At 42.8% G+C, this 26,861-nt stretch overlaps 1 protein-coding gene across 5 annotated transcripts; it reads left to right on the forward strand.

Moving 5' to 3' along the window:
• On the forward strand, nt 1-26,438 carry LOC125538460. 5 transcript variants are annotated; one of them, XR_007296351.1, is made up of 6 exons: nt 1-381; nt 631-708; nt 788-855; nt 956-1,149; nt 25,354-25,911; nt 25,995-26,438. XR_007296351.1 is itself a non-coding variant. In XM_048701740.1 (5 exons), the coding sequence occupies exons 1-5, from the start codon at nt 209-211 to the stop codon at nt 26,121-26,123; spliced, it is 642 nt and encodes a 213-aa protein (XP_048557697.1). In that variant the 5' UTR covers nt 1-208; the 3' UTR covers nt 26,124-26,423. The 5 variants fall into 5 exon arrangements, 4 of the variants coding, with proteins under 4 accessions (XP_048557697.1, XP_048557698.1, XP_048557700.1 ...); XM_048701740.1 differs by lacking the exon at nt 25,354-25,911 and having other exon boundaries at nt 25,995-26,423; XM_048701741.1 differs by lacking the exon at nt 25,995-26,438 and having other exon boundaries at nt 25,354-25,980.
• The last annotated feature ends 423 nt before the right edge of the window (nt 26,439-26,861 follow it).

A 26,861-nucleotide genomic window follows, 5' to 3' on the forward strand; every position in this document is an offset into this window, starting at 1 on the left:
TCTCGCGCATTCTATCCTTCGATCCTAAGCCTGAAACCTAACGGTTCTCACCTTGTCCTGTTATGTGGTTTGGTGTAGACTGATAAATAGGATTTTAAGTTGAGGAGAACTCTGCAGACGAGAGAAACGCAAGGAGGCTGCCACAAGTTCGAAATTCCTAAAAGGGTAGCTTCAACATCGAAGAAACCAGGTGACTCCTTTCAATTTCATGGCGATCCTCATATCTTGTGTTACTTCCAAAGCCTTGGCGCTACACACATCAGAGGATTTTCGGCAACAGCGGAGCACTGGTATATCTGTATCATCTGTTCGCCGGCCAATCCATATCGGCTTAACCACGAAGCCTCGGGGTATCAGCCTGCCGATAAGAAGAGCAACCCAGTATGTGGATACCGATGTTCTCTCCCTCTCTAATCTTCTTGTTCTTGGATGCATGAACATATCATTTTCCCATCCTCTCCTCTCTAACCATCTCGTTCTTGTCACGCATGAACTAGCATATAGCATTTGCCCATCTTATTAACTTGTAGTACATCGATGATAGCATGCGTGATTGAGAAGTATCAACAAACTTCATGCTAATCTACAGTACAAGGTTGTTAAGATCACATATTTACATGTTTTTTTAAGAATCCCAGCGGTCGGTGGAGACCCCGGAGAACTGCTAGTGCTAGGAGCCAATCTCCCAACACCCGACTTTTCTTCATGGTAAGTGCAGACAAGTCGCACCTTTGCCCGTGTTTCATCAATTTCCTTTTCTCGCGTTCACAAGCTGTGAGCTTCTCAGGGTCACGTGGCTTGTTGGTGCCTTCTTCCTTGCAGCGCCTGCTTACTGGCGATTCAGAGCACTGGAAGGTAAACCCAAATCAGATAATATTCCTACTTGTAACAAGTTAATCTTAGCGCCCGTATTTTGTTTCAACTTCTCTCCTTGTGCATAAATCACACACGATAGATAAGGCGGAGCAAACAGCAGAGGCGACAATCGAGATGGTCGAGAAGGTGGCGGAGGCGGCGGAGAGAATCGCCGACGACGTCTCTGAAGCGTTTCCCGGTAATGAAAGACTCAAGAAGGCAGCATCCAGTGTCAAAGCCGTGGCAGATGAGATCGAAAAGGATGTGGACAAAGCCGAGGCACTACTCCATAAGGTTAGGCCAAGTCAACTGCCAACTAGTAGTAATTTGTTACTTGCACGTTTGTCCTTCCGTTATTCCGTGGTACCTCCGCGCTCAAATTATGGCAGTTAATGGTGTCACTGTACTGGCTTAACTAGCTCATGGTACACGTTGCCTGTTGTTCATTGCTTTATGCAAGAATGGCAGGCCAAGCATGTCAGTATCATAGAGCTGGAGATAGGCATGTTAGGGCATCTCCAACGCCGACCCCCAAATCGAACATCGTATCTGTCCGCGGACCAATAAAGATCTGTCCGCAGACACTGTGTAGGAGCTGGTCATCCAAAACTTGCCACAAACACCCACCTCTTTTTTTAAAGTCTGCAAGCTCAAAATAACCGCCGCATACCAAATCGTAGTTTATCTATAAATGCTCAAATACGGCAGTACTTCTAATTTAAATATTACAATCCAACAAAATTTTCCAATTAAAGTAGTTTAAACTTGAATTCAATTATCACATATGTATTAGTTGTCCCCTTTAACTGCCTACCCATGTCCAATCAAATATTCCTTCGGATGCTCATGAATTACTCGATGTCGAATTTATTGATGCATTTAAACAAACTCATCAAACGTGTCTGGATTCTGCTATGAAAGTTCGATAGGATCACCCATATTATCAAATTCAAGAGTTGCGTCAGCTCCTTCATGATCATGTCGTGCATGATCACACAACATGTCATCATCTCCCACAAGGTCTCTGGATCCAATTATTTAGCAGGTTCATGAACACTGGCAAAACGAGTCTGGAGAACTCCAAATGCTCTCTCAACATCCTTTCTAGTTGCTTCTTGTCTTTGGGCAAAGTGAGACCTTTTTGACCAAGTGGGTCATTGATAGTCTTAACAAAGATAGCCCACGGAGGATATATACCATCAACCAGATAATAGTTCATGTTGTATTCATGTCAAATGACAGTATAGTTACAAGGAGAAGCTTTTCCTTCAGTCAGCCTAGCAAACAATGGATATGGTTGCAGCACATTGATGTCATTGTCAGACCCGGGCATGCCAAAGAAAGCGTGCCAAATTTAGAGACCATGTGATGCACCTTCTTCAAAACTGATGGTGGGCTTCTTAACATGGCCCTAATATTGCCCTTCTACAGCTTTTGGGTAGTTCTTCCATCTCCAATGCATGCAGTCAAGAGATCCGAGCAAACCTAGTCACCTTCTTGCTTCGGACATTGCCAAGAGCCTCTCGGTGTCTGCAACAGTTGTTTCTCTCAAGTAATGAGGTCCAAACACTGAGATCATGGTAGTAGCAAACCTGACCATGGCATTTCTACATGTGCTCTTATACATCAGTAGGTATTTGTCCCATGAACCAAAGGCCGTGCCATATGCAAGCATTCGCAATGCGGTCGTGCACTTCTGGTAACCAGAGAATCCAATCCTTCTTATAGCATCATTCTTCAAGATGAAGTAGTCATCAAAGGACCGAACACCATGGTAGAGACGGTCAAAGACATTTATTCGCATCCAAAAGCACCAGCAATTTTTTTGTGTGAATAGGGCATCGGGGGAAAAGTAGTCATCCATCAGTGTCAAATGGCCACGTTCCCTATTTCGATTGAGCACTCAATGACTTTCAATCGATCCCTTGAAATTGAGAACATGCTCTTCTGCATGCTCCGCGTCTGCAAGGACCGCCTACATCATTGTCGTCTCATCCATGTAGTCCTCCACGTCGGACGAATTGTCGAGCAACTCAGTGTATTGCTCGTATATGTACTCCATATCTGAATCCATTGCCCCCAAAGAAGAAGGGGCATTTCACCAAACACTTGTCGGGCGTGGTGACTACCGTAGGGACGGCTGGTACCTACGCCATAGACGAACGAGAGGTGAGCACTGGTGGCGGAGGACAAGCAACATGGAGTCCGGTGTAGCGGTGGATGTCACGGAGGTCCGAGAAGGGTTTGGCAGGCGACCAGGGTGGTGGAGTAGCGGCAGTGGCGAGAGAGAAAATTGATGCAGATAAAGAGGGAAGGATGGAGATGCGGGTCCAAGAGGGGTTTTGGGTGGGACTTTGGGTGGCCCGGGGGTGTCGGAGTTCTGCGTTGCTGCTATCCGAACACCTGCAAAGCCCCCTAGTTTGCTCCCGATTTGCGGGAAAAAGAACGCCTGGATCAGTCGACAGACGGATGCAGGGCCGTATTGGATGGCAAAAGATGTCTGGGCCGCGTGGCCCAGACAGATGTGAGTGGTTTGAGGGTCCGCTTTGGAGGTGCCCTTAAACCGTATCGCTACTTGTGTAGGACACAAACAATGTAAAAAAATGAACCCTTGCAATACCAGTGACGAGTGATGACTAGACCGATGTTTCATCCTTTCTACAACCCAAATACCTTTCCCAACATTGCATGGTCTACGGGCCACCATCGACCGACCTACTCCGCCATAGACACTACCGCCATCACTGCCACAATCGATGTCGTCGTCACAATCTACATCGTCCTTGGTTCTCCATTGTTGTCTTCAGAAGGAGACTATCTCCTTGACAAGTGTGCCCCATATGTCATGTTGGGAATTGAGGGTGGTTTTATTGGGAGCTACAAAATCATCCCACCTAAAACCCCACATTTTCTTTGCGAGAATGCTAGGGTCATATATTAAAATTGTCCAATCCTTACAAGGCCATCCTTATAAAAATAGAAAATAACATATTGGTCCTTGGATATATCGATGTCGCTTTCCTCCTGCACTCGGCAATGGCGTGTCGTGAGCAAGGCTTGATGACCCTCTAGATCTATGAAACACCTTCAGATCTAGGGTAACACTTGATGCAACGACTAGTAATTAAGTCGCCAGTCGGAGCTCGAAGAAGACGATGACACCGAACTGAGGATAAAATCATCGTTCCAGAGAAGAAAGCGGCAAGGAGGGTTGGACAACTATACATGACCTATCCAGACAGAACTTGGGAGGCATAACCTTGAAGACCACCTAGAAAAAGATAAACGGAAAGAGGGGCCCCAATCTGGCGCAGACCAAAGCACAACACACCCTCTGTTGGTGTCCTGGATTAGGGGGTGCTTGCCACGTCAGCCTGCCAATTATGGGTCGGGCCGATGACGCACCGAAGACTGACGAACGGGCCATGCTAGCCCTGGTCCACGGCGTAATCAAGATGAAGATCTCCTGGAGGCTTGTCGTACACTTCAAGCATATTTAGATGATCGTCATGCTTATCCCTAGATTGTAACCGACCATGTGTAAACCCTAGGTAACCCTGTCATCTATATAAGCCATGGGGTTTAGTCTATAGAGGCACACTTACGCAATTTTAGAGATTAGAACATCTTCATACAATCTCGAGGTAGATCATCCTATACTTTGTACTCCATCACAATCAATATATAAGAAGTGGGGCTTAGGGTTTTACCTCATCAAGAGGGCCTAAACCTGGGTAAAACATTACCATGTAGCTCAGATCACAAACTTGGGACCCCCTACCCGAGATCTGCCGGTTTTAGAAGCGACACCCTCAACGGATGCCAATCGGCATCGTCGGAACGATTTCAAGATGGACATAACCTATTTCATGCCGCTAATGACGACATTGCCTCGCCACCACCGACTAGACACATAGAATGAACCCTAGCCAGGGCTAGAGCGACCCAGAATCCAAGATCAACGAGATCGGGGTTCCGCCACCTCGACGATGATGTAAGTCACTTAGAGACGATGATGGCTACATGGGACACCCTAGCTGCATATTTTTTATGAGGGGGATGAAAGAGTTCCCCAAGAAAATATCAGTAGAGCTCCACTAAGCACTTATTGGTGAACGGATGGAGATGCTCTAAGTGCTAACCTCTACCAAACACACGTCGCACCACACCTTAAGCCCCTCCACAACAACCCCACCCCAAACCCCCACCCAAAGCTCACTTAACCCCTCTATTTCACTCACTCTTTGACCCTCCTGTCGCACTTCTCTCTGTTATATCTCTGACTTAGATGCCCTACTTCTCTCCATCACCTCTTTAACCCTGTCGGCTTCTTTCCCTCAACTTTCTTCCATCTCAGCCGCAAACATTGTCCCCCTCATCTTATATTTTGTATGTAATCACCTTCCTCCTCACATGTCCAAACCGCCACCCTCAGACATGTAGTAGTGGAGTAGAGCCCCATCGAAGATAAACCTATCTATGGCATGGGATCTTCTCGAGGGATCTTCCCTATCAAATAAGAGCATCTCTAGCCCTTCCCCTATAATCCTTTAATCCCCTAAAAATATTAGGGAAGTAACTGATGTCTGCTAGACTACGTCGATATTTTCCCAAAGAGGATGGATGATGCAGCACAGCGACGGTAGGTATTTCCCTCAGTGATGAGACCAAGGTTATCGAACCAGTAGGAGAACCAAGCAACACTACGTAAACAACACCTGCACACAAATAAAAAATACTCGCAACCCGACGTGTTAAAGGGGTTGTCAATCCCTTTCGGGTAACGATGCCAGAAATTGGCAAACGGACGTGAGAGAGTTGTAATAATTTGATAGGTCGAACGCCAAATAAAATAAAGTGCAGCAAGGTATTTTGTATTTTTGGTTTCATTAGTGGCTTCTCTTGAGAAAAATAGCAAACGGTGGGTGAACAAATTACTGTTGGGCAATTGATAAAACTTCAAATAATCATGACGATATCCAGGCAATGATCATTATATAGGCATCACGTCCAAGATTAGTAGACCGACTCCTGCCTGCATCTGCTACTATTACTCCACACATCGACCGCTATCCAACATGCATCTAGTGTATTAAGTTCATGGAGAAATGGAGTAATGCAATAAGAACGATGACATGATGTAGACAAGATCTATTTATGTAGAAATAGACCCCATCTTGTTATCCTTAATAGCAACGATACATACGTGTCGGTCCCCCTTCTGTCACTGGAATCAAGCACCGTAAGATCGAACCCATCACAAAGCACCTCTTCCCATTACAAGATAAATAGATCAAGTTGGCCAAACAAAACCCAAATATCGGAGAAGAAATACGAGGCTATAAGTAATCATGCATATAAGAGATCAAAGAAGACTCAAATAACTTTCATGGATAAAAACATAGATCTGATCATAAACTCAAAGTTCATCCGATCCCAACAAACACACCGCAAAAAGGGTTACATCATATGGATCTGCAAGAGACCATTGTATTGAGAATCAAACGAGAGAGAGAAAGCCATCTAGCTACTAACTATGGACCCTTAGGTCTACAAAGAACTACTCACGCATCATCGGAGAGGCACCAATGGACATGATGAACCCCTCCGTGATGGTGTCTAGATTGGATCTGGTGGTTCTAGAACTTGCGGTGGCTGGAATTGATTTTCGTCGACTCTCCTAGGGTTTCTGGAATATTGGGGTATTTATAGAGCAAAGAGTCAGTTCGAGAGGCACCCGAGGTGGACACAACCCTCCAGGAGCGCCCTGGTGGGTTGTGCTCCCCTCGGAGCACTCCCCCCAGGCGCTTCTCCGACCCACTGGATGTCTTCTGGTCCATAAAAAATCCACAAAAAGTTTCACTGCGTTTGGACTCCGTTTGGTATTGATTTCCTGCGATGTAAAAACATGCAAAAAAACAGCAACTGGCACTTGGCACTATGTCAATAGGTTAGTACCAAAAAATGATATAAAATGATTATAAAACATCCAAGAATGATAATATAACAACATGGGACAATCAAAAATTATAGATATGTTGGAGACGTATCAGTAACCCTCACCTAGTCCTTCTCATGTACCTTTAGTTCCTCAAAATTCTAGCTTTTCATCCCTCAAAACATACCTCTTCATCCTGATTTTGCTCTGAGAAGAGGAACTCTCAGTAAAAATAGAGCCAACCTCCTCGCCCCCAACACACATGCCAAAAAATAACCCCTCACCTGTTGGGGAACGTAGTAATTTCAAAAAAAATCCAACGCACACGCAGGATCATGGTGATGCATAGCAATGAGAGGAGAAGAGTGTTGTCCATGTACCCTCGTAGACCGTAAGCGGAAGCGTTATGACAACGCGGTTGATGTAGTCGTATGTCTTCATGATCGATCGATCCTAGTACCGGAAGTACGGCACCTCCGCGATCTGCACATGTTCAGCTTGGTGACGTCCCACGAACTCATGATCCAACTAAGTGTCGAGGGAGAGCTTCGTCAGCACGACGGCGTGATGAAGGTGATGATGATGCTACCGGAACAGGGCTTCGCCTAAGCACCGCTATGATATGACTAAGGTGGATTATGGTGGAGGGGGGCACCGCACATAGCTGGAAACAATCAACTTGTGTGTTCTAGGGTGCCCCCTGCCCCCGTATATAAAGGAGCAAGGGGGGAGGCCGGTCAGCCCTTGGGGCGCGCTAGGAGAGGAGGAGGAGTCCTAGTAGGAGTAGGACTCCCCTTTCCTACTCCTACTAGGGGGGGAGGAAGAAGGAGAGTGAGAAGGAAAGGGGGCACCCCCCTTCCCTAGTCCAATTTAGACTAGAGGGGAAGGGGGCGCGTGGCCTGCCCTGGCCGGCCCTCTCTCTCTCCACTAAGGCCCATGTGGCCCATTAGTTCTCCTGGGGGGTTCCGGTAACCCTCCGGCACTCAGGTTTTCTCCGAAATCATCCAGAACACTTCCGGTGTCTGAATATAGCCGTCCAATATATCAATATTTATGTCTCGGCCATTTAGAAACTCCTCGTCATGTCCATGATCAAATCCGGGACTCCGAACTACCTTCGGTACATCAAAACACATAAACTCATAATACCGATCATTACCGAACGTTAAGCGTGCGGACCCTATGGGCTCGAGAACTATGTAGACATGACTGAGACGCGTCTCCGGTCAATAACCAATAGCGGAACCTGGATGTTCATATTGGCTCCCACATATTCTATGAAGATCTTTATTGGTCAAACCGCATAACAACATATGTTGTTCCCTTTGTCATCGGTATGTTACTTGCCCGAGATTCGATCGTCGGTATCTCAATACCTAGTTCAATCTCGTTACTGGCAAGTGTCTTTACTCGTTCTGTAATGCATCATCCCACAACTAACTCATTAGTCACATTGCTTGCAAGGCTTATAGTGATGTGCATTATCGAGAGGGCCCAGAGATACCTCTCCGACAATCGGAGTGACAAATCCTAATCTCAATCTATGCCAACTCAACAAACACCATCGGAGACATCTGTATAGCACCTTTATAATCACCTAGTTACATTGTGATGTTTGGCAGCACACAAAGTGTTCCTCAGGTATTCAGGAGTTGCATGATCTCATAGTCATAGGAACATGTATAAGTTATGGACAAAGCAATAGCAACAAACTAGACGATCATCGTGCTAAGCTAATGGATGGGTCAAGTCAATCACATCATTCTCTAATTATGTGATCCCATTAATCAAATGACAACTCATGTCTATGGTTAGGAAACATAACCATGATTGATTCAACGAGCTAGTCATGTAGAGGCATACTAGTGACATTCTATTTGTCTATGTATTCACACATGTACTAAGTTTCCGGTTAATACAATTCTAGCATGAATAATAAACATTTATCATGATATAAGGAAATGTAAATAACAACTTTATTATTGCCTCTAGGGCATATTTTCTTTAGTCTCCCACTTGCACTAGAGTCAATAATCTAGATTACATTGTAATGATTCTAACACCCATGGAGTCTTGGTGCTGATCATGTTTTTCTCGTGAGAGAGGCTTAGTCAACGGGTCTGCAACATTCAGATCCGTATGTATCTTGCAAATCTGTATGTCTCCCTCCTTGACTTGATCACGGATGGAATTGAAGCGTCTCTTGATGTGCTTAGTTCTCTTGTGAAATTTGGATTCCTTTGCCAAGGCAATTGCACCAGTATTGTCACAAAAGATTTTCATTGGACCCGATGCACTAGGTATGACACCTAAATTGGATATGAACTCCTTCATCCAGACTCCTTCATTTGCTGCTTCCGAAGCAGCTATGTACTCCGCTTCACATGTAGATCCCGCCACGATGCTCTGCTTGGAACTGCACCAACTGACAACTCCACCATTTAATAAAAACATGTATCCGGTTTGTGACTTAGAGTCATCCGGATCAGTGTCAAAGCTTGCATCGACGTAACCGTTTACGACGAGCTCTTTGTCACCTCCATATACGAGAAACAAATCCTTAGTCCTTTTAAGGTATTTCAGGATGTTCTTGACCGCTGTCCAGTGATCCACTCCTGGATTACTTTGATACCTCCCTGCTAAACTGATAGCAAGGCACACATCAGGTCTGGTACACAGCATTGCATACATGATAGAGCCTATGGCTGACGCATAGGGAACACCTTTCATTTTCTCTCTATCTTCTGCAGTGGTCGGGCATTGAGTCTGACTCAACTTCACACCTTGTAACACAGGCAAGAACCCTTTCTTTGCTTGATTTCTACCTCTTGAGCACTGCGTTGGTTTTTCCCGAAGAGGAAGGGATGATGCAGCAAAGTAGCGTAAGTATTTCCCTCAGTTTTTGAGAACCAAGGTATCAATCCAGTAGGAGGCTACACGCAAGTCCCTCGTACCTGCACAAAACAAATAAATCCTCGCAACCAACGCGAATAGGGGTTGTCAATCCCTACACGGCCACTTACGAGAGTGAGATCTGATAGATATGATAAGATAATATTTTTGGTATTTTTGTGATAAAGATGCAAAGTAAAATAAAGGCAAAGTAAAAAGGCAAAGGAAATAACTAAGTAGTAGGAGATTAATATGATGAAGATAGACCCGGGGGCCATAGGTTTCACTAGTGGCTTCTCTCGAGAGCATAGATATTCTACGGTGGGTGAACAAATTACTGTTGAGCAATTGACAGAATTGAGCATAGTTATGGGAATATCTAGGTATGATCATGTATATAGGCATCACGTCTGAGACAAGTAGACCGACTCCTGCCTGCATCTACTACTATTACTCCACTCATCGACCGCTATCCATCATGCATCTAGAGTATTAAATTAAAAACAGAGTAACACCTTAAGCAAGATGACATAATGTAGAGGGATAAACTCATGCAATATGATGAAAACCCCATCTTGTTATCCTCGATGGCAACAATACAATACATGCCTTGCTGCCCCTACTTTCACTGGGAAAGGACACCGCAAGATTGAACCCAAAGCTAAGCACTTCTCCCATTGCAAGAAAGATCAATCTAGTAGGCCAAACCAAACTGATAATTCGAAGAGACTTGCAAAGATAACCAATCATACATAAAAGAATTCAGAGAAGATTCAAATATTGTTCATAGATAGACTTGATCATAAACCCACAATTCATCGGTCTCAACAAACACACCACAAAAAGAAGATTGCATCGAATAGTTCTGCACAAGAGAGGGGGAGAACATTGTATTGAGATCCAAAAAGAGAGAAGAAGCCATCTAGCTAATAACTATGGACCCGTAGGTCTGAGGTAAACTACTCACACTTCATCGGAGGGGCTATGGTGTTGATGTAGAAGCCCTCCGTGATCGATGCCCCCTCCGGCGGAGCTCCGGAACAGGCCCCAAGATGGGATCTCATGGATACAGAAAGTTGCGGCGGTGGAATTAGGTTTTTGGCTCCATATCTGATCGTTTGGGGGTACGTAGGTATATATAGGAGGAAGGAGTACGTCAGTGGAGCAACAGGGGCCCCACGAGGATGGAGGGCGCGCCTGGGGAGTAGGCGCGCCCCCCTACCTCATGGCCTCCTCTTTTGTGTCTTGACGTAGGGTCCAAGTCTCCTGGGTCTTGTTCCTTGAGAAAATCACGTTCCCGAAGGTTTCATTCCGTTTGGACTCCGTTTGATATTCCTTTTCTTCGAAACCCTAAAACGGGCAAAAAACAACAATTCTGGGTTGGACCTCCGGTTAATAGATTAGTCCCAAAAATAATATAAAAGTGGATAATAAAGCCCAATAATGTCCAAAACAGTAGATAATATAGCATGGAGCAATCAAAAATTATAGATACGTTGGAGACGTATCAAGCATCCCCAAGCTTAATTCATGCTCGTCCTCGAGTAGGTAAATGATAAAAACAGAATTTTTGATGCGGAGTGCTACTTGGCATAATTTTAATGTAATTATTCTTAATTGTGGTATGAATATTCAGATCTAAAAGATTCAAGACAAAAGTTCATATTGACATAAAGATAATAATACTTCAAGCATACTAACTAAGCAATTATGTCTTCTCAAAATAACATGGCCAAAGAAAGTTCATCCCTACAAAATCATATAGTTTAGTCATGTTTCATTTTCGTCACACAAGAATGCTCTCATCATGCACAACTCCGATGACAAGCCAAGCAATTGTTTCATACTTTAGTAATCTCGAACCTATAAACTTTCACGCAATATATGAGCGCGAGCCATGGATATAGCACTATGGGTGGAATAGAATATAATGAGGGGGGTTATGTGGATAAGACAAAAAAAGAGAAAGTCTCACATCAACGAGGCTAATCAATGGGCTATGGAGATGCCCACTGATTGATGTTAATGCAAGGAGTAGGGATTGCCATGCAACGGATGCACTAGAGCTATAAATGTATGAAAGCTCAACAAAAGAAACTAAGTGGGTGTGCTTCCAACTTGCTTGCTCACAAAGACCTAGGGCACTTGAGGAGGCCCATTGTTGGAATATACAAGGCAAGTTCTATAATGGAAATTCCCACTAGTATATGGAAATGACAAAACAAGAGACTCTCTATCATGAAGATTACGGTGCTACTTTGAAGCACAAGTGTGGCAAAGGATAGTAACATTGTCCCTTCTCTCTTTTTCTCTCTTTTTTTGGGGCCTTCTCTTTTTTTTTATGGCCTTTCTCTCTTTTTTTATATTCCTCACTTGGGACAATGTTCTAAAAAAATGATGATCATCACACTTCTATTTATTTACAACTCAATGATTACAACTCGATACTAGAACAAAAGATGACTCTATATGAATGCCTCCGGCGGTGTATCGGGATATGCAATGGACCAAGAGTGACATGTATGAAAGAATTATGAACGGTGGCTTTGCCACAAATACTATGTCAACTACATGATCATGCTAAGCAATATGACAATGATGAATGTGTCATGATAAACTGAATGGTGGAAAGTTGCATGGCAATATATCTCGGAATGGCTATGGAAATGCCATAATAGGTAGGTATGGTGGCTGTTTTGAGGAGGATATAAGGAGGTTTATGTGTGAAAGAGCGTATCATATCACGGGGTTTGAATGCACCGGCGAAGTTTGCGCCAACTCTCAATGTAACAAAGGGCAATGCACGGTACCGAAGAGGCTAGCAAGGATGGAAGGGTGAGAGTGCGTATAATCCATGGACTCAACATTAGTCATAAAGAACTCACATACTTATTGCAAAAATCTACAAGTCATCAAAAACCTCGGCACTACACGCATGCTCCTAGGGGGATAGATTGGTAGGAAAAGACCATCGCTCGTTCCCGACCGCCACTCATAAGGAGGACAATCAAATAACACCTCATGTTTCAAATTTGTTACATAACGTTTACCATACGTGCATGCTACGGGACATGCAAACTTCAACACAAGTATTTCTCAATTTCACAACTACTCAACTAGCACGACTTCGTATTATTACCTCCATATCTCAAAACAATCATCAAGCATCAAACTTCCCTTAGCATTCAAAACACTCATAAGAAAATTTTACTAATCTTGAATACCTAGCATATTAGGATTTTAAGCAAATTACCATGCTATTTAAGACTCTCAAAATAATCTAAATGAAGCATGAGAGATTAATATTTTCTATAAAACAAATCCACCACCGTGCTCCAAAAGATATAAGTGAAGTAGTAGAGCAAAACTATATAACTCAAAAGATATAAGCGAAGCACATAGAGTATTCTAAAAAAATTCAAATCATGTATGCCTCTCTCAAAAGGTGTGTACATCAAGGATGATTGTGGTAAACTAAAAAGTAAAGACTCAAATCATACAAGAGGCTCCAAGCAAAACACATATCATGTGGCGAATAAAAATATAGCTTCAAGTAAAGTTACCGATAGAAGTAGACGAAAGAGGGGATGCCTTCCGGGGCATCCCCAAGCTTTGGCTTTTAGGTGTCCTTAGATTATCTTGGGGGTGCCATGGGCATCCCCAAGCTTAGGCTCTTGCCACTCCTTGTTCCATAATCCATCAAATCTTTACCCAAAACTTGAAAACTTCACAACACAAAACTCAAAGTAGAAAATCTCGTGAGCTCCGTTAGCGAAAGAAAACAAAAGACCACTTCAAGGTACTGTAATGAACTCATTTTTTATTTATATTGGTGTTATACCTACTGTATTCCAACTTCTCTATGGTTTATAAACTATTTTACTAGCCATAGATTCATCAAAATAAGCAAACAACACACGAAAAACAGAATCTGTCAAAAACAGAACAGTCTGTAGTAATCTGTAGCTAGAGCAAGATCTGGAACCCCAAAAATTCTAAAATAAATTTCTGGACGTGAGTAATTTATCTATTAATCATCTGCAAAAAGAATTAACTAAATAGCACTTTCCAAATAAAAATGACAGCAGTTCTCGTGAGCGCTAAAGTTTCTGTTTTTACAGCAAGTGTAACAAGACTTTCCCCAAGTCTTCCCAACGGTTCTACTTGGCACAAACACTAATTAAACACAAAAAACACAAGCAAAAAAAAGGCTAGATAAATTATTTAGTACTAAACAGGAACAAAAAGCACGTAATAAAAATAAAATTGGGTTGCCTCCCAACAAGCGCTATCATTTAACGCCCCTAGCTAGGCATAACAAGCAAGGATAGATCTAGGTATTGCCATCTTTGGTAGGTAATTCTTCAATGAGGCATCTACCATCTTTAGGAATTTCTTCCTTTTTATTGATTATAAAATTTTTAGGCACATGATCGAAAAAATCATTTGTAATAAATGGCTCCTTAATGATAGCAAAAAGATTGGGATGAACACTTATAGATTTAAGATCCGCAGTTTCCTTACTAGAGGTTTCAGCCTTATTCTTAGGAACATACATAAGCTTGGCAATTTTAGCGGGAGGAAAATACTTAGAGATAAAAGCATCTTTGCACGTGTTCCATGAATCAATACTATTTTTAGGCAAAGACGAAAACCAAGCTTTAGCACGATCTCTAAGCGAAAAAAGAAATAGCTTCAATTTAAAAATATCATTATCCACATCTTTCTTCTTTTGCATATCACACAAATCAACGAAGCTATTTAGATGGGTAGCAGCATCTTCACTAGGAAGGCTGGAAAACGGATCTTTCATGACAAGATTCAGCAAAGCAGTATTAATTTCACAAGATTCAGCATCGGTAAGAGGAGCAATTGAAGTGCTAATAAAATCATTGTTGTTGGTATTGGTGAAGTCACACAATTTAGTATTATCTTGAGCCATCGTGACAAGCAAACGAACTAACACACAAGCAAACAAAAAGCAAGCGGGCAAAAAGAGGCAAACGGGAAAGAGAGGGAGGATAGAGAGAGAGAGGGCGAATAAAACGACAAGGGTGAAGTGGGGGAGAGGAAAGCGAGAGGAAAATGACAAATAATGTAATGCGGGAGATAAGGGTATGTGATGGGTACTTCGTATGATGACTTTTGCGTAGACCTCCCCAGCAATGGCGCCACAAATCCTTCTTGCTACCTCTTGAGCACTGCGTTGGTTTTCCCCGAAGAGGAAGGGATGATGCGGCAAAGTAGCATAAGTATTTCCCTCAGTTTTTGAGAACCAAGGTATCAATCCAGTAGGAGGCTACGCGCGAGTCCCTCGTACCTGCACAAAACAAATAAATCCTCGCAACCAATGCGAATAGGGGTTGTCAATCCCTACACGGCCACTTGCGAGAGTGAGATCTGATAGATATGATAAGATAATTTTTTTTGGTATTTTGGTGATAAAGATGCAAAGTAAAATAAAGGCAAAGTAAAAAGGCAAAGGAAATAACTAAGTAGTAGGAGATTAATATGATGAAGATAGACCCGGGGGCCATAGGTTTCACTAGTGGCTTCTCTCGACAGCATAGGTATTCTACGGTGGGTGAACAAATTACTGTTGAGCAATTGACAGAATTGAGCATAGTTATGAGAATATCTAGGTATAATCATGTATATAGGCATCACGTCCGAGACAAGTAGACCAACTCCTGCCTGCATCTACTACTATTACTCCACTCATCGACCGCTATCCAGCATGCATCTAGAGTATTAAGTTAAAAATAGAGTAACACCTTAAGCAAGATGACATGATGTAGAGGGATAAACTGATGCAATATGATGAAAACCCCATCTTGTTATCCTCAATGGCAACAATACAATACGTGCCTTGCTGCCCCTACTTTCACTGGGAAAGGACACCGCAAGATTGAACCCAAAGCTAAGCACTTCTCCCATTGCAAGAAAGATCAAACTAGTAGGCCAAACCAAACTGATAATTCGAAGAGACTTGCAAAGATAACCAATCATACATAAAAGAATTCAGAGAAGATTCAAATATTGTTCATAGATAGACTTGATCATAAACTCACAATTCATCGGTCTCAACAAACACACCGCAAAAAGAAGATTACATCGAATAGTTCTCCACAAGAGAGGGGGAGAACATTGTATTGAGATCCAAAAAGAGAGAAGAAGCCATCTAGCTAATAACTATGGACCCGTAGGTCTAAGGTAAACTACTCACACTTCATCGGAGGGGCTATGGTGTTGATGTAGAAGCCCTCCGTGATCGATGCCCCCTCCGGCGGAGCTCCGGAACAGGCCCCAAGATGGGATCCCGTGGATACAGAAAGTTGCGGCGGTGGAATTAGGTTTTTGGCTCTGTATCTGATCGTTTGGGTGTACGTAGGTATATATAGAAGGAAGGAGTACGTCGGTGGAGCAACAGGGGGCCCACGAGGGTGGAGGGTGCGCCTGGGGGTAGGCACGCCCCCTACCTCGTGGCCTCCTCTTTTTTGTCTTGACGTAGGGTCCAAGTCTCCTGGGTCTTGTTCGTTGAGAAGATCACGTTCCCGAAGGTTTCATTCCGTTTGGACTCCGTTTGATATTCATTTTCTTCGAAACCCTAAAACAGGCAAAAAACAGCAATTCTGGGCTGGACCTCCGGTTAATAGGTTAGTCCGAAAAATAATATAAAAGTGGATAATAAAGCCCAATAATGTGCAAAACAGTAGATAATATAGCATGGAGCAATCAAAAATTATAGATACGTTGGAGACGTATCATTGATCCATTTTGAACTTCTTCAAAAACTTTATCAAGGTATGTGCTTTGTGAAAGTCCAATTAAGCGTCTTGATCTATCTCTATAGATCTTGATGCCCAATATATAAGCAGCTTCACTGAGGTCTTTCATTGAAAAATTGTTATTCAAGTATCCTTTTATGCTATTCAGAAATTCAGTATCATTTCCGATCAACAATATGTCATCTACATATAATATCAGAAATGCTACAGAGCTCCCACTCACTTTCTTGTAAATACAGGCTTCTCCAAAAGTCTGTATAAAACCATATGCTTTGATCACACTATCAAAGCGTATATTCCAACTCCGAGAGGCTTGCACCAGTCCATAAATGGATTGCTGGAGCTTGCACACTTTGTTAGTACCTTTTGGATTGGCAAAACCTTCTGGTTGCGTCATATTCAACTCTTCTTTAAGATATCCATTAAGGAATGCAGTTTTGACATCCATTTGCCAAATTTCGGCAATTGCTAACATGATTCGGACGGACCTAAGCATCGCTATGGGTGAGAAGGTCTCATCGTAGTCAACTCCTTGAACTTGTCGAAAACCTTTTGCAACAAGTCGAGCTTTGTAGACAGTAATATTACCGTCAGTGTCAGTCTTCTTCTTGAAGATCCATTTATTCTCTATGGCATGCCGATCATCGGGCAAATCAACCAAACTCCACACTTTGTTCTCATACATGGATCCCATCTCAGATTTCATGGCCTCAAGCCATTTTGTGGAATCTGGGCTCATCATCGCTTCCTCATAGTTCGTAGGTTCGTCATGGTCAAGTAACATGACTTCCAGAACAAGATTACCGTACCACTCTGGTGCGGATCTTACTCTGATTGACCCATGAGGTTCGGTAGTAACTTGATCAAAAGTTTCATGATCATCATCATTAGCTTCCTCACTTGCTGGTGTAGGAATCACTGGAACTGATTTTAGTGATGAACTACTTTCCAATAAGGGAGAAGGTACAATTACCTGTCAAGTTCTACTTTCCTCCCACTCACTTCTTTCGAGAGAAACTCCTTCTCTAGAAAGGATCCATTCTTAGCAACGAATACCTTGCCTTCGGATCTGTGATAGAAGGTGTACTCAACAGTCTCCTTTGGGTATCCTATGAAGACACATTTCTCCGATTTGGGTTCGAGCTTATCAGGTTGAAGCTTTTTCACATAAGCATCGCAGCCCCAAACTTTAAGAAACGACAACTTGGGTTTCTTGCCAAACCACAGTTCATAAGGTGTCGTCTCAACGGATTTAGATGGTTCCCTATTTAACGTGAATGCAGTCGTCTCTAAAGCATAACCCCAAAATGATAGTGGTAAATCAGTGAGAGACATCATAGATCGCACCATATCTAATAAAGTGCGGTTACGATGTTCGGACACACCATTACATTGTGGTGTTCCAGGTGGCGTGAGTTGCGAAACTATTCCGCATTGTTTCAAATGAAGTCCAAACTCATAACTCAAATATTCACCTCCACGATCAGATCGTAGAAACTTGATTTTCTTATTATGATGATTTTACACTCCACTCTGAAATTCTTTGAACTTTTCAAATGTTTCAGACTTGTGTTTCATTAAGTAGATATACCCATATCTTCTCAAATCATCTGTGAAGGTGAGAAAATAACGATATCTGTCGCGAGCTTCAATGTTCATTGGACCACATACATCAGTATCTATGATTTCTAATAACCCTGTTGCTCGCTCCATTGTTCTGGAGAACGGAGTTTTAGTCATCTTGCCCATGAGGCATGGTTCGCAAGTACTAAGTGATTCATAATCAAGTGATTCCAGAAGTCCATCAGAATGGAGTTTCTTCATGCGCTTTACACCAATATGACCTAAATGGTAGTGCCACAAATAAGTTGCACTATCATTATCAACTCTGCATCTTTTGGCTTCAATACTATGAACATGTGTATCACTACTATCAAGATTTAGTAAAAATAGACCACTCATCAAGGGTGCATGACCATAAAAGATATTACTCATATAAATAGAACAACCATTATTCTCTGATTTAAATGAATAATCGTCTCGCATCAAACAAGATCCAGATATAATGTTCATGCTCAACGCTGGCACCAAATAACAATTATTTAGGTCTAAAACTAATCTCGAAGGTAGATGATGAGGTAGCGTGCCGACGGCGATCACATCGATTTTGGAACCATTTCCCACGCGCATCGTCACATTGTCCTTAGCCAATCTTCGTTTAATCCTTAGCCCCTGTTTCAAGTTGCAAATGTTAGCAACTGAACCAGTATCAAATACCCAGGCACTACTGTGAGCATTAGTAAGGTACACATCAATAACATGTATATCAAATATACCTTTCACTTTGCCATCCTTCTTCTCCGCCAAATACTTGGGGCAGTTCCGCTTCCAGTGACCAGTTCCTTTGCAGTAGAAGCACTCAGTCTTAGGCTTAGGTCCAGACTTGGGTTTCTTCACTTGAGCAGCAATTGGCTTGCTGTTCTTCTTGAAGTTCCCCTTCTTCCCTTTGTCCTTTTTCTTGAAACTGGTGGTCTTGTTTACCATCAACACTTGATGCTCCTTCTTGATTTCTACCTCCGCAGTCTTTAGCATTGCGAAGAGCTCAGGAATCGTCTTATCCATCCCTTGCATATTATAGTTCATCATGAAGCTCTTATAGCTTGGTGGCAGTGATTGAAGAACTCTGTCAATGACACTATCATCAGGAAGATTAACTCCCAGTTGAGTCAAGTGGTTGTGGTACTCGGACATTCTGAGTATATGTTCACTGACAGAACTATTCTCCTCCATCTTGCAGCTGTAGAACTTATTGGAGACTTCATATCTCTCTATCCGGGCATTTGCTTGAAATATTAACTTCAACTCCTGGAACATCTCATATGCTCCATGACGTTCAAAATGTCGTTGAAGTCCCGGTTCTAAGCCGTAAAGCATGGCACACTGAACTATCGAGTAGTCATCAGCTTTGCTCTGCCAGGTGTTCACAGCATCTGGCGTTGCTCCTGCAGCGGGTTTGTCACCTAGCGGTGCTTCCAGGACGTAATTCTTCTGTGCAGTAGTGAGGATAACCCTCAAGTAACGGACCCAGTTCGTATAGTTTCTACCATCATCTTTCAACTTAGCTTTCTCTAGGAACGCATTAAAATTCAACGGAACAACAACACGGGCCATCTATCTACAACAACATCGACATGCAAAATACTATCAGGTACTAAGTTCATGATAAATTAAAGTTCAATGAATCAAATTACTTAAGAACTCCCACTTAGATAGACATCTCTCTAATCATCTAAGTGATCACATGATCCATATCAACTAAACCACGTCCGATCATCACGTGAGATGGAGTAGTTTTCAATGGTGAACATCACTATGTTGATCATATCTACTATATGGTTCATGTTCGACCTTTCGGTCTCAATGTTTTGAGGCCATATCTGCATATGCTAGGCTCGTCAAGTTTAACCCGAGTATTCTGCGTGTGCAAAACTGGCTTGCACCCGTTGTATGTGAACGTAGAGCTTATCACACCCGATCATCATGTGGTATCTTGGCACGACGAACTGTAGCAACGGTGCATACTCAGAAAGAGCACTTATACCTTGAAATTTAGTGAGAGATCATCTTATAGTACTACCGTCAAACTAAGCAAAATAAGATGCATAAAGGATAAACATCACATGCAATCAATATAAGTGATATGATATGGCCATCATCATCTTGTGCCTTTGATCTCCATCTCCAAAGCACTGTCATGATCACCATCGTCACCGTCTTGACGCCTTGATCTCCATCGAAGCATCGTTGTCGTCTCGCCAACTATTGCTTCTACGACTATCGCTACTGCTTAGTGATAAAGTAAAGCAATTACATGGCGATTGCATTTCATACAATAAAGCGACAACCATATGGCTCATGCCAGTTGCCGATAACTGTGTTACAAAACATGATTATCTCATACAATAAAATTGAGCATCATGTCTTGACCATATCACATCACAACATGCCTTGTAAAAACAAGTTAGACGTCCTTTACTTTGTTGTTGCAAGTTTTACGTGGCTGCTATGGGCCGATCAAGAACTGTTCTTACCTACGCATCAAAAACCACAACGCGGTATAGTGATTGCTTTTTTATCTTCAAAAAGAACCATGTTCATTGAATCCGATTCAACTAAAGTTGGAGAAACTGACACCCACCAGCCACATGTGTGCGAAGCACGTAGGTAGAACCAGTCTCGCGTAAGCGTACACGTAATGTCGGTCTGGACCGCTTCATCCAACAATACCACCGAATCAAGAATCAACTAGTGACGGCAAGCAGTATGTATATACCCACGCCCACAACTCCTTTGTGTTCTACTTGTGCATATAACATCTACACATAAACCTGGCTCTGATATCACTGCTGGGGAATGCAATAATTTCAAAAAAAATCCTACGCACACGCAGGATCATGGTGATGCATAGCAACGAGAGGGGAAGAGTGTTGTCCACGTACCCTCGTAGACCGTAAGCGGAAAAGTTATGACAACGTGGTTGATGTAGTCGTACGTCTTCACGATCGACCAATCCTAGTATCAAAAGTACGGCACCTCCGTGATCTGCACACGTTTAGCTCGGTGACGTCCCACGAACTCACGATCCAGCAGAGTGTCGAGGGAGAGCTTCGTCAGCACGACGGCGTGATGAAGGTGATGATGATGCTACTGGAACAGGGCTTCGCCTAAGCACCGCTACGATATGAACGAGGAGAATTATGGTGGAGGGGGGCACCGCACACGGCTGGAAACAATCAACTTTCGTGTTCTAGTGTGCCCCTGCCCCCGTATATAAAGGAGCAAGGGGGAGGCCGGTCGGCCCTTGGGGCGCGCCAGGAGAGGAGGAGTCCTCTTCCTAGTAGGAGTAGGACTCCCCTTTCCTACTCCTACTAGGAGGGGGGAAAGGAAGGAGGAGAGGGAGAAGGAAAGGGGTGCCCACCCCCTTCCCTAGTCCAATTAGGACCAGAGGGGGAGGGGGTGCGTGGCCTGCCCTGGCCGGCCCTCTCTCTCTCCACTAAGGCCCATGTGGCCCATTAGTTCTCCTCGGGGGTTCCGCTAACCCTCTGGCACTCCGGTTTTCTCCGGAACACTTTCGGTGTCTGAATATAGCCGTCCAATATATCAATCTTTATGTCTAGACCATTTCGAGACTCCTCGTCATGTCCGTGATCAAATCCGGGACTCTGAACTACCTTCGGTACATCAAAACACATAAACGCATAATACCGATCGTCACCGAATGTTAAGCGTGCGGACCCTACGGGTTCGAGAACTATGTAGACATGACCGAGAAGCTTCTCGAGTCAATAACCAATATCGGAACTTGGATGTTCATATTGGCTCCCACATATTCTACGAAGATCTTTATCGGTCAAACCGCATAACAACATACGTTGTTCCCTTTGTCATCGGTATGTTACTTGCCCGAGATTTGATCGTGGATATCTCAATACCTAGTTCAATCTCGTTACCAGCAAGTCTCTTTACTCGTTCCGTAATGCATCATCCCGCAACTAACTCATTAGTCACATTGCTTGCAAGGTTTATAGTGATGTGCATTACCGAGAGGGCCCAGAGATACCTCTCCAACAATCGGAGTGACAAATCCTAATCTCGATCTATGCCAACTCAACAAACACCATCGGAGACACCTGTAGAGCACCTTTATAATCACCCAATTACGTTGTGATGTTTGGTAGCACACAAAGTGTTCCTCCGGTATTTGGGAGTTGCATGATCTCATAGTCATAGGAACATGTATAAGTTATGGAGAAAGCAATAGCAACAAACTAAACGATCATCGTGCTAAGCTAATGGATGGGTCAAGTCAATCACATCATACTGTAATGATGTGATCCCGTTAATCAAATGACAACTCATGTCTATGGTTAGGAAACATAATCATCATTGATTCAACGAGCTAGTCAAGTAGAGGCATACTAGTGACATTATGTTTGTCTATGTATTCACACATGTACTAAGTTTCTGGTTAATAAAATTCTAGCATGAATAATAAACATTTATCATGATATAAGGAAATATAAATAACAACTTTATTATTTCCTCTAGGGCATATTTCCTTCATCACCCACATTCATAGCGCGCCAGCTGATGTGTTGCCTGATTGGCCAGCCACGGGTTATAAATCGGCATTGGCTCTCCTCCAAACCCTACTCCCTAGCCGCCGCCACCATTTCCACTCTTTCCCCACAGGATTCCCATTTCCATCGTCATATCCGAGCTTGCCGCTATCATGCCTAAATCGTGCCACCCTACAATCGTTGTTGCACCCTCACAATATTGTGTCATCGCCCAATATAGTATACCGTGCTCTCATCTGAGCAGCGCGCCCAACTTGTGTAGAGGACCGCGCATATATGACAACGGGTGAGGCATCAAAAGCCGTCGATAGGGATCCGATCTCAGAGGAGGGGGAGAACGATGACAGTATGGAGGTGGAGGAGGAGCTCATCGTCGCTGGATTCAAGGTCACCGGCATGGGCGGGGATCAAGCCAACACGACGGAGGAGGGTGGAGTGCCATCCGCCTCCTCTTGTGGGAGGAGGCAGAGACACAGTACCATGCCGCCCTCGTCAAGGAGGCGAGGCACCATACAACGGAGGCGCAAGTCAAAGTCAAGTGTGTCGCTATCGTCATCATGGTCGAGCTCCTTGCCAACCTAGACCTCGTCATCAAGAACAGTGCCAACCTTGGGGTTGTTAATGATGAGGGAGCAAATGTTCACCTAGATTGACGATGTGGACTCTAACTCTGATGACATGTCATGAATTTTCCCAGTCGCCAATGCCACAAGACCGGTGGCTCCGGCACCACGGTGATAGAGATCTCGTCCGACAAGGAGTAGTAGTAGTTTATTTATCTTGTTTTAGATCATTTTAGTGTTTAAGTATGATATGCTTATGTTCAATGTGATAGTATTGCGTAATTATGCAATGTATCCCGTCTAAATTTATATGAAAATTTGAGCATTTTGGTGGGTCATAGATGGGGTTGTCTACGGTAGTGTAAAAGTAAAGTAGAACTGTTTTGGGCTGACTGGCATTTGATGGCAACTAGTAATTAGTAACGGTACATTGAGTACAACATGAGGTGATTGTTGTGTGAAGACATTTGGTTCATATTTTGATGAAACTAATTATAATTCTCTTGATTCAACACAGATAGATGCGATAGAGGAAGAGGTGGATTCCGTAGTGGAGTCTTTTACGAAGAAAGGGTCAGGAAAGAATAAGTAGCAGGTGTATATGGAGAGTAGAAATTCGGTGCCCAGGCTCATCAGCACCTTCGATGATTTTTTTTAAACAAATACTAGAAAAAAGTTAATAAATTCCAATTTTCTTTGCATGGTAGATAATTTGGTGTGTGAGGTGCGTTCCAAATTTCTGATCATTTGGACATCTAAGTAGCTCTCGGCAAAAAAGAAAAATTTGGGGTCTTTAAAAAAGTTTACTATTCATGTATTGTTGTGGCCCAATTTGTCTTTTTTATGGTTGGTTGACGGTCATTCATATTGTTGTATGTTGGAAATATGCCCTAGAGGCAATCAAGTCAAATGATTTTTTGTGTGTGTTTACGATGTTACTAATATAGTCCTTAAACACTATCAATAATATATATTGACAAGTGCGTGACTTGTATGTGAGACTATGCATTGTATGGTGTGTTCCAAATGGTCCCTGGTCAGTAGAAGGATGAGACCAAACTCGCACCCAACTAGACTGGCATACAACACAATAGATATCTTGATCTCACTCACCATGTAGCACTAGATTCTAGCCGAATAGCATGGACTCAGCGGGATTTGAGTTCAGCTCCTGGAAGTCCTAACCGGGCTCAGATAACTTGTCATGTCAGATAGGCCCAATGATGGGACCCAGCAAAAGGTCATCTATTAGTCTCAAGTATGACATGTGTTATGTGTCCAAGAACTGAGGTCGGTGCATGGACTCAGGACGATGACCGGCCTACTTAGGGTCAACCAAACATTACTCCGTTACTGAGCAGTTATAAATTTTGGTTTTGCACTGGTCCAAACTCATGCCATGGGATATGGTGAACTAAGAAATGATTTTCCCTCTCCGACTTGGGGATGTATACTATGGACGCCTCATGTGATCCTACTCGAATAAGCATGGCCATGTGACATGGATTAAGTGTTAATCCGGTTTCGGGTGTCGGTGTCTCATGATGAAAAAGAAGTTGGGCTGCACAAGAATGATCGATTCACCTTGAGCCCGGCAACATATCATGAGGCAAAAGGAACACACGTTGTACTAGTTCACCAGATCGGGTTCATCGAACACTTGGAGTTTACATGTCTTGCTAGAAGCAGCTACCAACTAGCCGAGTTGGATGTGAATCTGACTCGTGGCCATGTCTATATGAACCTAAGGGGTTGTGTGCTTAAAGAAAGGAACCCATGAGGTCAGATCCAACTTTGCAGGTCGGATGTGATCCAACCTAAACTTGGGTCTTGGGATGAGTAGATCCTGGGTCGTAGAGTCCTAGTGGGACTCATGTGTTGACTATTCTAGTGAGACCAACACTGTCTTTGAATCTCATGTGGTAGTGTTTGATGTCGCTCTTTTCCTAAGATGGTCTCAGAACCTATATTAGAAGGCATTCGCAAGTATTTTTCATTCATAGTTTGTGTTTGGACATTGAGTGCTTTAACCTCTTATCTAACATTTGTTGGGCAGCCCTTTCTGAAATACACCAAAGACTTACTATTATTAATGATTTGTCCGGAAGCCTAAGAGTAAGACTGAAGAAGGTTTGACACCTATGTCTCCCCTGAACGTTTGCCTTGAAAAACAACAGGCTATCATCTGCAAACAACAAATGGTTAACAGGCGGCACCGATGGAGCCACTTGGATTTTATTGAGCCGAGACAATTGATGTCTGGATTTGAGGAGGCCTGAGAGGCCCTCTGCTACTAACAAGAAAAGGTAGGGTGAAATTGGTCTCCCTGCCGAATACCTCTGGTGGGTTTGAACTCATCAAGCTTCTTGCCATTGAATAAAAATGAACAAGTGATGGAGTTAACCATACTCATTACTATAGAAGCCTAAATGTTAGAGAAACCATGCTTGAGCATTATTGCTTCCAAATATGGTCACTCAATTCTATCATATGCCTTTATCATGTCCAACTTAAACGCACAATGGCGGTGTTTCGGAGCTTTGTTCTGCTTCATAAAATGCAAACACGCATAGGCCACAATTATGTTATCTGTGATGAGACGCTCAGGAACAAAAGCGGACTGTTGCGATGAGATGGTCTCAGGAAGTACCACTTTCAACCGATTAGCAACAACTTTGGAAGCAATTTTATAGAGCATGTTGCAAAGACTAACGGGGCGAAACTTGATCAATGAGGTGGGATTTCTTACCTTTGGTATAAGAACCAAATAAGTTTTGTTAATGCTCTAAGCACTCTCTTCCCCTTCCACAATACGCAGGATTGCCTTCATCACCCCATCTCCACAAATACCCTAGTGCTTCTGGAAGAAGTGAGCTGGGAAGGCATTAGGACCCGGGGCCTTCGTAGAAAAAATTTGAAACAGTGCAATCTTTTCCTTCTTTTTTAGAGATGGACTACTCGAATGTTGGACAGGTGAAGCACTAATGGACCAGAGGGTATCCTCATGTCATGTTCCATTAGTGGGGATAGAACTAATGGACCGGAGGGTATCCCCATGCCCTGTATCTTTCGGGGATTGGATGGAGGAGAGATTTTAGGCAAGTGCACGAGCGATGTATTAGAAATGTATTAAAAATTATTCTGCATGTATTATATTCATCATGTATAAAAATGTTCTTCATGTTTTTCTAACGATGTTTATTGTGTATTGAAAAAATGTTAGTCAGTTGTTTAGAAAATGTTCATTGTGTATTCAAAATGTACCAAAAATCATTCCTAGTGTATTATAAAATATTCATCATGTTTTTCTAACGATGTTTATTGTGTATTCGAAAAATGTTAGTCGGTTGTTTAGAAAATATTCATTGTGTATTCAACATGTATCAAAAATTATTCCTAGTGTATTACAAAATATTCATCATGTATTAAAAATGTTCATCATGTTTTTCTAACTATGTTTATTGTGTATATAAAAATGTTAGTCAATTGTTTAGAAAATATTCATTGTGTATTAGAAATGTTCGTTAAACCATAAGGAATTTGGAAAATCTACATGAACAAGTTCTGTCTTATTGATATCATTTGCATCATTTCCAGAAGCGATATGAAAAAAAAACACAAAATATGCTCTATGCGACTCGATGGGGTTCACGCCACTTTCAAAACTATTCCTTAAACTAAAGGA

The sequence above is a fragment of the Triticum urartu genome, chromosome 2, assembly GCF_003073215.2.
Source record: "Triticum urartu cultivar G1812 chromosome 2, Tu2.1, whole genome shotgun sequence".
In the NCBI taxonomy this organism is placed as follows: Eukaryota; Viridiplantae; Streptophyta; class Magnoliopsida; order Poales; family Poaceae; genus Triticum; species Triticum urartu.

Coding starts and splice junctions, on each gene's coding strand:
- LOC125538460 (XM_048701740.1), top strand. CDS start 209: ATGGCGATCCTCATATCTTGTGTTACTTCCAAAGCCTTGGCGCTACAC. Junction 856..955: donor GCGATTCAGAGCACTGGAAG/GTAAACCCAAAT, acceptor CACACACGATAG/ATAAGGCGGAGCAAACAGCA. Junction 1,150..25,994: donor CCGAGGCACTACTCCATAAG/GTTAGGCCAAGT, acceptor CACAATACGCAG/GATTGCCTTCATCACCCCAT.